General features: G+C 39.5%; 1 protein-coding gene across 3 annotated transcripts in view; it reads right to left on the bottom strand.

The window, feature by feature from the left end:
* Nucleotides 1-2,795, bottom strand: part of GATB (glutamyl-tRNA amidotransferase subunit B) — a 43,803-nt gene extending 41,008 nt beyond the window's left edge. For all 3 annotated transcript variants that reach the window (XM_075751693.1, XM_075751692.1, XM_075751691.1), the window contains exons 1-2: nt 2,626-2,795; nt 434-584 (exon numbers count right to left, since the gene is read on the bottom strand). In XM_075751693.1, coding sequence (XP_075607808.1) covers nt 434-584; nt 2,626-2,768 — 294 coding nt within the window. In that variant the 5' untranslated portion in view covers nt 2,769-2,795. The remainder of the gene's footprint in view (nt 1-433; nt 585-2,625) is intronic.
* Nucleotides 2,796-12,991: the final 10,196 nt, after the last annotated feature.

Consider the following 12,991-nt stretch of genomic DNA (forward strand, 5'->3'; position numbering starts at 1 on the left):
GCAAATGACAGCTACATAAACAAACATATGGCAAAGTAACATCAAATGGTCACTCGGAAATCTAAGATGTTCTTCTCTCAGGATTTTAAGTCTCTCTCATATTTAAGGAATTTCCTGTGTGGCATACTAACCAAATACACTCACTCTGACCTCAGAGAAATACTGCAATTTATTCAATATGTTGAAGAGACACTCCTTTTTTTTTTCCTTTGCAGAGGATATCAAGTATCTGTAGTGATAACTAGAGAGTGAGTAAACCGCTAAGAAATAATACTAGGTTGTTTGATAATCTCATGTTATCAAACAAGCAGAAAATAGAAAAATATGTAAAAGGAGTTCTATAGTCAAATCTTGGGAAGAACAAAATATCAGAAACATACTCAAAGTCATCTAACATTAATCCTGATACAAATTAAGCTGAAGCATAACTTACTGGTAAAGTTCCTGGTAAAGAAGCATCAAAGAAAGATACCAAAGAGTTAGGAGGTGCTGCAAACTGGACTTGGGAACCAGAGAAAAGTTTTGAGTTGGAACTGATCTGTGCATGAATTTCAAGTCCCACAACTGGTTCCCATGGAGCAAGACTGAAAAGGAAAGAGGAGAAGGGAAATACAATTTAAGTACAGATAACATTAAACCCCATAAACATCTAAAAATACAAGAATTAAGAACTTTTCATTTATTAACAAAAATGAATTTGTAATTGTAAAAAAAAAAATGTAAATTATGTTGTAAATACACCTACACTGTAATGGCAAAAGTTGTGCTGCAATACTGTAGAACTAATTGACAATATATACGGAAGGTACTGTATGGCAAAGCATATTCATTACATACAGAAAAGAATGCCATAAAAAGAAATGTAATGGTCTGAAACTTTTAACTTTTCCTTACATGAGAAATCTTAGAGAAATTAATGAGGCAAACTTGCATGCTGGATGAACCCTAATTTGGTACCTCGTGAAAATCACAAAATCATCATAAATATCAATTACTTCTCAGGTAGTTAGATAAATGTCCAACAGACAGGTGGCATAATAAATTATGTATTCTTTGTCAGCTAGTCACTTGCATACTGGGAAAGGTGGCTCTCCAGAGCAGTGTTAGTAGCATATTAGCATAAACATTAGTAATCTGGTAATAGAGAAATCATCATTTCAACTAGAGAGCTACTGCTCTCCGAACATATTCCACAGAATAAAGCTTCTCCATATAATCTAAAAAGTAATTGCAATTCTCACATCCATAACCTTTATATGGACAAGAGAAAAAGGTCACCTTTACAGTATGAACTGCTGACAGTTTCTGTAAGTAATTATCTGGCCTTGTACAAATGAAGTGGCACAAATAGTATTTCTGTGATGAAATCACATTTCTATGGCAGACTACTTCAGCAGTGTAAGTACCCTGATATCTATAAGAGATAAGCGAGATATGGAAAAACATCAAATATATCAAGTACAGTGTTGCTTCCAAAGGTGAACATAACACATGGCCAAGATTTTAGTTCTCTGTTTGCCCTCCAACAGCTGAGGACATCCCTACAAACACCAAACTAGTGATGCAGATGCCACTTACATCACTGCTTTAGGAAGAAAAATATTATCATAAAGGATTAAGGTTTGGATGTTTAAAGGAGCTAACACATTTTTCTTTTACTGAAACATAATATTTTCTTTGGTATTTTCAACTACTCATAAAAATACCTCAAGGTTTAGGAAAAATAGTTGTTGGTTTTTTTTTATTTTGGAGGGCAATTTATTTCATTGTTCCTGAATTCTTTAGACATGCATCCTCATCACATCATGACATTAAAAATTATATCAGCCTTCACTTAATCAGCGAAGGCTTATACTCAGATAAGATATGTGCATCAGTCAGTCCTCGAGCCCTACTAACAACAGTGATAAGAAACCTGGAGTCTCCTGCCATGTTTGTTCAAGGTTTGCGTTTATTTGTGTCTCTAAAGAATCAGCAGCACAGTTCTGCCGGTGTCTGCAAAACTTCACTTAGGTGATCAGCTGTGCAGAGAGAAACCTGAATCTCACCAGAGAACATGAAATCGTATACAGGCTGTAACTTTCAGCTGCAGCAGGAATAAAATGCTCCGTTTCAGGCACACTGTCAAAGTTTTACAATTCTCCACTGGAAGAGAAAGCTTCCTTTGGACCAGAAGAACACTTCAAAAAATACTTCTGAAAATTGGTTCAGCCCTTGCTGTTTATACTCCGAACACGTGAATGCTAACACTTTCTAAGGTGCTTGCATTGTGTCTGGCTCTTATCGCAGCCAAGTGCGTCAAAGGGACACAGCCTCACTGCTAGGACAAGTACTGTTTGGGGGGTTTGGGAGAGATGTGAGATAAATACGTGCTGAGAAGGTGCTGCCAGCCATCAGCAAGCTGTAGACGCCTCACACCGCTCAGGAGATGGCATGTAAAGCGGGCCCTGCTGCTACCTCCATACCGCCGCCGCCCAGCTACCGCAGCCGCCGCTCTCGTGCCCAAGCCCTGCGGCCCGAAACCGGGCCCGGCCCTCATCCTTCGGCTACGCCCTGAGGGCGGGATACCCCAGCGGAGAACCACCTCCACCAGGCCCTCTCCCCCGCGCCCTCCCGACATCGTACCCGCTCTTCCCCGCCGGCACCGCCCCGCCTCTCGCGTTACAGGCGACGGCCCGCTGGCCTCGGGGGGCGGGGGAGGGACCCCCAGCGCCGCGCTGCCACGCTCGGCGCCAAACCCCGCCGCACCCCCGCGCTGCCGCCGCCATTTTGCCTTCCTGGCAGCTGAGAGGCTCTTCCAGCGCCCACTGGGAAATGTAGTCCGGCGCGCAGGATGGCTGCGCGGAAGGGCGGCTTGGAGGGACGGACTACAACTCCCGCCAGGCCCCTCTCCTGGGCTCCGCCCTCCCGCACGGCCCGGCACTTGTGGGGGCGGGGCGTGCCCCCCCGCGCCACCTGAGGAGGGCGGCCGCGGTGGGCGGGTGTGAGTTGTGGCGCGGGAGGCTCTCGTGAGGTGAAGAGTCCGTGAAAAGTTCCGATGCTCCAAAGCGTCGAGGTGGGGAGTCGGCTGCAGGCACACACCTCCCCGCCTTCACTAGGGGCTGCGTGAAGACTGGCTTCGCTCAGCTTGTGGTGAACATGGGGGTTTTGTCTCAGCTTTGCTGAGGAAAGGTCTCCCCTGCCTTCATGGCTCGGTGTAATGGCGCCCTGTTACCTGGCAGGTGCAAGTCCTCCTCACATGCAGCTTTCCTGCTTAACTCCTGCTGGAGAGGTGTTTCCCCAGGCACCCAAAAATGTGGTAGCGTTAATGTGGGATGCAGCTGCACTACAATCTGAGGGGGTCTCGAGAGGCCTTGATACTTGGGTCTACAGGTCCTCTGCTTATCCTGAGAAAATTAATGCTTGTCCTAGAAATGCTGGAGCAAGAGACAGTGGTTGCATTTGTGCCTGCCTTTTAGCTGTTAAAAATGTCTTAGGCTCGGGTCCTCTGAGGGGTTGCGTATAGTTTTCCTTTGGGTTCACAGCGAAACAAAACCAGCTGCTATTTTATAGATGGCATTTTGCAAATCTTGGGCATCAAATGATGCTGTACAATGCAGTTGAAATCTTGGATCTTAACTCTGTGTATGTGGAGCAGCAAGCTCCAGTCTCTGGCAGGGCCTGGGGGTGTTACTGCTGTACAAGTACATGGTAATAAAGAACACTGTCCAGGGCATATGCAAACATCTTAAATGCTGTTTACGCAGCTACATTGCACAGACAATAGAATTAACAACCTTCTGTCCTAAGCCACAGGCCTGTGGAGCTTAAATAGGAATGTACGTTAGCTGTTGCTTATGTCATCTTTGCTCTATGTCATCTTCTGCTAATAGAAGCTAATCAGTCACAAATGTACAAGTAAGACTGATTTCTTCTAGCAGAGGACAGTGGTGCACATAAGCCCTTGACAGTATCTTGCAACCTTTATACCCTCTTGTCTTCCCAAGCTCAAATATGAGATGCTGAGTGGTTCAGAATAATGTGGAAGATAATTTATCCAACTAAGAAAATGTTTTATAACGGTTGTTCCATAGCACTAATTTTCTAATATATTTTAAATGAGTTAAATTAACAAGAGGTTCTTTATAAGAAAAAACAGTTGAGAGAGACCTCCAGCAGACGCTGCTCTACAATTACTTGTGCAATATAGCTTAGTTTAATTCGTTTGTCACATTCCTTTTCTCGGGAAATATGCCTTCCTTGTACATCAAAGTGTGACCAAGACAAAATTCCTTTCCAGTAAAGAACTGGCCACAGGCCATCTTGGACATGTGGACAATGAAAGAACATCGGAGTGACCCCTTTCCTTCTCTCCTGTTGTGAACCTCTTCACATAAGAGATTACCTAATGTAAAGCCTAAATAGCAGTCTTTAAGCCAATGGGATAGGTAAGAGTTTTTGATAATTTTGATATGAGGAAAACCTCATTGTCTTTTGGACTTAGCAGGGGCCTATGCAATGTATTGTGACAGAGAATGCATTTCAGGCTGAAGCTTTAGTATGATTGTTACTTCTGCAACACATTTATTTCTTTAACAATTGTCCTCCACGGATTTAATTATTATTTGATACTTCGTAGGGATTGACAGATCGTTTCAACCCAGCTATAAGGATAGGTCCTGAATATAGCTCTAAAATGTTTTTACTGGTGTAAAAATGGTAAGTTTTGGATTATTTTACTTTCTTTTAAGCCTGTTATCCTGATGTAATGGAAGATTTCATAAATAATCACTAAGAAGTTAAAACCTTATGAATATTAAAATCATGTTACTTACAGCCTTACTCTGCCTTGATTGCACAGACTTCTGCCCTTTGTGCATATTATTTAAAAGGGAGTAGACAACACAGAGGGCTTGAAATCCACTTTCTGCATCCCAAACAATTCCCCTAGAACTTTTAGCTGTATGGGTGTTGTCTTACGTAGAGAGGAGAATTGGAAAGTGCCGTTGTTTGTGATTTAATGCTATTTTAATTTCTTTCCCAGAAAAAACCCTATTAGACCTTTTTCTTTGCAGCCCTGTGCCAGTGACCAAGGAGGTAATAAATGAAAGCTCACACATCCATATACAGGAAGCTGATCAATCACAGACAAGCAGGGAGTAATTGCCTTTCCCAGCAGCTTTGAGGTAGGAAAGGCTACATACTTGTTCCTTACATACCCTGGGTAGCAGCCTCTGCTTTGCAGTGTGTTTATAGATCATGCTGTGGCTTGGAATAGGAAAGTATCTCCAGTACTGCATAAAGATTTCTACAATGACAGTTCAGTACCAACTATGTAGACTTTTGTCCTAGAGAGGGTAGACCCAGAGGACAGTTTGCTCTGAGTCTGAGTTTCTTATTACTGTAGGAATTTAACCAATGCTTGAAAGGAAACTGGAATTTTGTAGAGGACAAAAACCCAACAGCATATCATTTAAGCCATAAACATGCAGTTGGTCCCATTTATTTGAAAGAAGATCCCTCTGAATTTCAGTTTATAGGGTCAGAGCTCTAAATTCTGCTTTCTTGCAAGCCATGTTTAGCACACATACTTAGTCCTTTTGTGGACTGTGAGATCTCCTTTTGGTATGGCAGGGAATGGGGTATTCAGACTGGGGTGTTTGTTAGATACCTCACAGGCTGTCTGCAGTGTCTTATTTCAGCATGTGAAATAAGGAACAGGCAGGAACCTCTGTTAGATTTTGAAGTGGAAGGTGTGGCTTTTGGAAGAGTAGATCCGTAGTCTTATCAAATAATCAGATATTGCCCTACAGGGAAGAGTAATGAAGAGGATTGTTCAGTTTGAAAGCAAACTATGGTAAGGGATGTTTTCAAACTTCTAGGCCTCTAAGATGACCTGTGTACCTTGAACAAATAGAGCTGCCTTGTATGACCTGCTGACTATGTGTGCATGCATGCGTGCAGTGATAGGTTGGGTAATATGAAGGGCCTCATGGTTTGAGAGGTCTCATATCAAAGTGTGTTAATGTACAAAATAGCATCAATTTCTGTTGACAGTGCCATTTTATTTCATTTCATAAAAGTGTTATTACAAGTTGAAAATAAGGGCCACACTCAGCTAGAAAAAACTATCACAATAAATATGTATGCACAAGCAATTTCTATAAAACAGCAATGAAAATACGAAAGTAACATGCAGATACTGATATTACTGTAGAAGGTGAATTTACTGTTCCTCAGAGGCTGTGTTGTTGGAAAGAACTTATATCTTCAATTTAGCTATGAGAAACCCCTATACTATGGCTCTTCTGTACTGGTTTTCACATGGCATGTCTTGCCCAGGAGTGCTGCAATGAGCAAGTGACTGCACCTGTGATTTGAATCAGGTGTTGGCAATCTTGAAAACTACCACTCTGGTACATGGTGCGCTCCTTGTGTCTCAGGGCACTGAGTTAGTTGGAAGCAAAGTGGTTACTGTAGCTAGGGAGGCTGTTCCCTAATGGCAAAGGCAGTGTTTGTTTGAGGGAGTTTAGCACCCCTAACTTTGTCTTATGGTGAGTACTACTGCTAATCCTATTGTTTAATAAATTAAACTCTTCTTTTTCCAGTGTGAAGTTCAGCTATTATAGGTGTAAGAGGTTTTCCTAGTATGTCACTGCTGTATTGGTGGTGTATCTTGACAAAGTTAGAAAATTCACATTCTGAGTCTATGCTACCTTTGGTACGATTTCCAGCTGTGTAGGGATTAATTTCTTTTAGTTTGAAATCAGTTTGATTTACTTCCAGAGTGATTGCTCCTTTTGGTTTGGATCTCTTACAATATACAATGTTTTCTAAATGTTTGGGTTATAATTCAGGAATCATGTCAGATTTATATTTAGATACAGTTCAGCCTATAAGGAATATGTTTGGGGGGGTGGTTTTCTTTCATAGTATGTTTTTCAAGCAATGGGAGCTACGTTTGGAAATAGCTGAGACTAGGCTAAAGTGTCTGGATTAAATAAGTCCATGAACTTATTGTATGAGTCTCATGCATGTACTGTCTATGATGCAGCATGCAGAAGAAGGGGATTGATAATATTTCAACTGATCTAAAGCAGTTATCTACTGCTATATATATCTACTAGTATAGTCTCTCTAATTGTATTGGCCTCTGCAAGAAAATCTTTAAAATGTCTTTCCAGCCTTTGGTTTTCACTTTACTCCATATAGTAAAGACTGAGGAAGGATAGAGGAAAAAATATGTAGAAGTGAGAGTAATTTGTTCCTGTGTTTTATTATTTTTTGTACTGTGTTTTTGTGTATTCTGTTTCTTCTGTTTACATTTTTCAACTGAAATTTCAAAGAGCTGTGTTATATCCGAGGCCTGTTGCTTCCTAAATTAAGAGCCACAATTCTTGTTGCAGGCTGTCTATGACTTATATAAAAGTCAGGGATATAAGATTTCAATAGCGTATGGTTTCACGTAACCAGTACTCAAACAAGAATTTTCTCCCTTGACCCTAGGATAAGGGAAGGAACTAAATACTATTGTATGAAGTACAAGACTAACTCCTAAACTTTTGTTTCTGAAAGTAGCCTGACATAGTCTTGATGCTTGTTCAAGTATTTAATTTTACTTCAAGCGCAGTTTGGAAGGTATAGTTTGTCTATAGATTGTCCATTCTGGTATCCTTTTAAATTATTTATGGCTTTAGTTTCATATACTCATTTATAAGATTCCAGCTGACAGCCCCACCCCAAGAAAAAATAGACACAAAGATCTATGCTGAACTTGTTAAAGAAGAAAAACTTTAATTGAACAATCAAATCAGGAATGTGCATCAAAGTGTTTTCCCTGACTAAGAGATGGCATTAATAATCAACAAAACCTCCAATTACTACTGACTTTTCTGTCATGAATAAAGTGAAGGAATTGTTTGAAAGAGTTGTCAAGCAACATGATGCTTCGAGTAAGCCGTAACATAGTAATGACATAAGACTAAAATTAATTTTTTTAATCAAAACCAATCTAAAGATAGTCTCAAGCATTAAATCCTGTCAAGGTGCTACTTCTCCAAGGGCGATTTCTATAAAATGTGAGATTATTTGTAGGTTAAAGGCAGTTTGAAGAGGTTATATTTTAAAAGAAAATTATATTCTAGAGCCTTAGCACAGGGGCTGCCTTTATTGTTTTTTGCACTAAGGATTGTTTTTAATTGTCTGAAGTAATAAAGATGTGAACTAAAACTGTTGACCAGATGGAACTTTGTGATTAATAACTGCACTAAAGGCACAGCAGAAATGTAGATGAGGGAGAAGAAGGAAAATGCTGCAGATAAATGCTCAAAAGCTTTGAATAAGGTTCCAGAGACAGCCCTGTCTCATATTTTTTCTATACAACAACACAGACGTTTGTTTTAGTTGTTTACAATTGGTTTATAAGAGGTTATGTATTTTCAGGACTGTTTGTATATTCCTTGCCTTCAAACGTATACACCTGTGCATTGCATTATGTATGGTGGGCTTGAAGAACACAGATTGAAACCCTTATCCTGCTGGATATAATATCTTTACTCTGGGACAGATTTTTTTTTTTTTTTTTACTTAAGTAATTGCACTGTTATCCTCATTTTCCCACAGTGCCTGTGGCATTTGAAGCAAAATCTGGTTTATGTTCTGCCTTTTTTTTTTTTAAATAAGTGACAATGTTTGTGTATGTGTGGGGATGTTGGTTTTTTCCCCTCTGTACTGTATTTATGCCATACCTATGTGTTTGTTAGCTTTTCCTATAGTGAAATAAAAAAATGTAAACATTGCTTCCTCCTGAGAATGAAAAGACAATGGCCGTGCCCTTGAAATTATTCATCCATCTCACAGCTTAAATAATACTTATTCCTGTAGAAATGCCAAATAATCACATACTGAAGTGATGAGTGATACAGAGGAGTAAGTACCACTGTTTAGTATATTAGATGGAGGGATGCTGTTTGCGGTGTGTTGGGTTGTTTGTTTGTGGTTTTTTTGTGGGGTTTTTGGTTTGTTTTGGGTGTTTGTGGTTGTGTTTTGGGGTTTTTTTTCCCCCTGACTCAGAAAGGCTCATTGCTTTTGAATCCTGGTTATGATTTCTCCATGGACCTGGTAAAGATAGTGTGTTAGTCACAGGCATTAACTGAGAGCTTGTGAACAGTCATATTGTGACAACCTGGCAAATGAGTGCTTTTGGGTACAAACCACAGCAGAACACACAGAAGCAGCACAGATGTATTTCCTGTTTTGTTACTTGTGTATCTAGTGTCCCAATAGAGAGGACTGCTAACAAGTTGAATCAAGTATTTCATCTTGTGTAGTTCTGTCCTTGGGCTTTCTGTGGCACCTTCACTTCATGCTGACTGGTGTGAACTGCTGCCTACTGGTAACAGCAGCCTAGTTCACATAGGCTGCTGACTAACCAGAATCTTTTTTTATTTTGTTTTGAACTTGTGACCTAGTTGTGGGATAGCTTGGCCCCACTGAAGACTCTTGGGGTGGTGTTTTGTACATATTATATCACAGAGCTTCTGTTTTCCAATTTATTCTTTAGAAAAAGTATGATTAATTGTGCAGTCTTGTGGCCAACAGCTGTATTAAAGCCATATGCCAGTGTATAAAATGCACTGATAGTAGACTACCTCTTTTACTATTATTTTAAAGTTAAGGAAAAGAATTAAGTGCTGGTTTGGGGGAGGTTGGTGGTTTTGTGAGTTTTGTTTTGTTTTTTTTAATCTCAGATTTGCCCCTTAAACTTCCAATTACGGAAGTGAAATTCCCTCTGTAGAAACTTTTATTAACTGGTAAATCAGTAACTGCTTTGGGACTGAGGTGCTTCAGTAACTGATTAGTAAACTGTATTCTGAAGCCAGAATGTAAGAGATGGTGTGTGCTTTGCACATATTGGGGCAATGGCTCATTAAGTTTTAATAAACTGGATAATCTTTGAAGTTTATATTTCTACCTTGTCCAGTATAGCAGCATGTGCAAGGAATTCAGTACAAGCCAGCAGGAACACTGTGTCAGAAGGCTGCTTTTAAAGGCCTTTTTCAAACAAAACTCTCAGGGACTTCAGTAAGAGTTTGGGATTGATTTCCAAGACTGCTGCTAAAGCAAAACCAAAAGAATTAGCATGTGCTAGATAATGGCAATAATGCCTTTGCCTTAGGGCCTTCATAGACCAACCTTTCTAGCTTTGCCATGTACCCTTCTTCTCTTTAAGTATTAGCATTTACAGTATGGTAGCACAGCTTTCTATCTACTTTAGTAGTAGTTTCTCTTTCTTGATGCTCACTGTAGTGGCCTAAATAGTGGTAATAGCATATTAATGCATTGCTTGCTCTTGTTCTACCAATACTTTTGATCTCTCTTCTGTCTTTTTCTGTTACTGTGTAGATTAAGGCAATACATAAGTGATTGCATAGGAGGCCTTTTTTCATCAGGGTAGTATCAGTATGAGAAGTAATACACTACCAAGTCACTAGACAATTCATATGTTTTTTTAATGAATGTACAGAATAATCTTTCTCCTAGGCCAGGCATGCAGTAGCAACTGTATATTGGAAGGCTATGCGAGGTACCTGGCCTCAACGGCACACTTTGGATTACTGCTTCCTGTGTTATTGAGATGGAAATTCAGTGAGACGCTATTTTGAATAGATATGCAGCTGCCTTGTGCATGGGTGAAAAAATACATCTGTGTATCAAGAGATTTCATTTTTCCAATTATGATCTGCTATCTCATGGTACTGGATAGGAACTGTCTAGTTTAGGGAGCATTTTATTACTGCTATGAGTCATACAAAACTTACTATTTCTTTTAGGTCCTGAGAGGGAAAGATTTAACTTCCTCTTGGAGTCCTCTTCCCCAAAGCATGTCTGTGGTTTTCTTACAATGTTCTGAAATGTGGAATTAAGCATTAATTGGAAAAAACACCACACAAAACAAATGGACAGAAATGAAAACAACTATTACTACTGGCACTCTTTCAGTGATTTGAAAACACAAAGGACAAGAGCAGTACAATAAGCTGTGTTCTGAAATATGCAGGTCTGGACATACTGTATTGAAAGTACGTGTGTATATAGTGTTTGGTAATGCAAAGTAGCTTATACACTCAATGAAAAGGAGTAAACTACCCTCCATGGTAGCTTCGGTGTGAATTCTTGATGTTTTGTCTTACGCAGTCTTGCTTGTGGTCATGTTTACTTGGTCTTTCCTGATCACTAAATGTTTTCCAGTCTCCAGCTGTTTTATTTTAAAATCCACTTTTATTGTTATACACAGAAAGCAAATACATACATTTAGTCAGGATGATTTTACTCTAACTTAAGGAGAAGAAAGAATGTGAGCGTTTCCATGAAAAATATAGTCAGTGTATCTGCTAGCCTCTTCAGAACTGAACACACAATGAATTTGTTGTCGCTTTGTACCAAAGAGTGCTTGAAAGATTTGTGAATACGTGGTAGTAGCATAGTAAATAAGCAGCACATTGTGAATATATCTTTTAAAGGCCAAGGAATAGTTTAAATACTATTTTAAATTGTGGTTGATATAAAACATTTCCAGTTGGATCGTGTATAGAGTAATTACTTTTGACAAGTTAATTTTGCAACTGCCCAATTAAGCTGTTCATTCATAGCTTATCTCTTCACAGTGTGGCTGTATTCACTTAGATGTTCAGGCTTGAATTTCTATTAGACTTTTAAGTATGGATCCAACTCCATGAGATGTGAATTCATTGAAATGGTTATTCTTAGTGTTAAGAGTTTGAACCCCCCAATCCAGATCACAAGACAGGCTTAAATCAAGAGGAGTGTGAGGGGTGTGGGTTTTTGGGTTTTTTTTTTAGTAGTAGTCAGTGTTTCTTTCTTAATTACTTGGCTTCTACTTTTTAAAGCTGTTAAGATTCATAGTCATTTAACTAACAGTATAAAATCAAATTTAGGGGTGTGGTTTCTCACGTAGCCACCAGACTCCCAAGGCTGGGACTTTAAATAGAATACCAAATATCAAAATGTACCGTAGAATTAGAAGATACAGAACTACTAACTCTTTATACATGTTATGAAGTAAATATGGAATATTGAATCTTTGAGATCCAAGGATGGCACTAGCTATTTTCAGTTGATAATGGAAGCTGTTGATTCACTGCTGTTGATAGAAGTGGAAATAAAGTCAGGAGCATACTGTGATTATTCAAAAGGTTCAAGAGCATCTGTAACCTGCTTCAGTCAGGTATTTGGTTTTTAGGAATAAACTAATAATATGCATTCAAGATGGACTTTGGCCTCTAGAAGCTTTTAAAAAAAGAACTTATAATTAGCATCCAGTGCTTATCCTCTGAGTGAGCAGAGCAGGATTAGGGAACTGCCACACTATTAATCAAGCTAGTGATTATACCAAACTGAAAACTCAAGGGACCAAACTTACTAGGCCCTGGGCAGGTAATTTACATGATCTGCCCTGGTATTAGTGAGGCAAATTCAACAAGATATATGATAGCGATGGTAGCTAGTGTTTCCTCTCTGTCATCTATTCTGTTTTTCACTTGCACAGAAATGTCTTTAGTGGTCATGGGACCAGGTCAGAGCATAGCTGAATCTTTATGGTTCTTTGTTGCTGACACAGAAGTTTGTAGGTTGGTGCTCTAAATCCCTCTGAGGAGAGGGAGAAGCAAGTTCATCACAGACATGACAGAAAACTTAAACTAATTGTTTTTTTACTTTTTCTTTCCTTCTTGCAAGCCTACTGCCCCAACTTGAGACAGACATTGATTTAGCTATGCCTTATCCCCTTTCCTTCTGTTTAAATTCACATGGGCATTCACACAGAAGTTTGAATACCTATATGGCTCTTTCCAGTCAAGACTTAAGTACTTCTGAGTTCTCTCAATTCTTTTGTCTGTTTTGAAACTTAAGCTATAAATGGATCTTGAGAAATTTCACACAGGGATCTAGATATCAGGCTGTGTCATCCCACACGCATAGCTGGATTTATTTC

Source organism: Balearica regulorum, chromosome 4, assembly GCF_011004875.1.
Source record: "Balearica regulorum gibbericeps isolate bBalReg1 chromosome 4, bBalReg1.pri, whole genome shotgun sequence".
Taxonomy (NCBI): Eukaryota; Metazoa; Chordata; class Aves; order Gruiformes; family Gruidae; genus Balearica; species Balearica regulorum.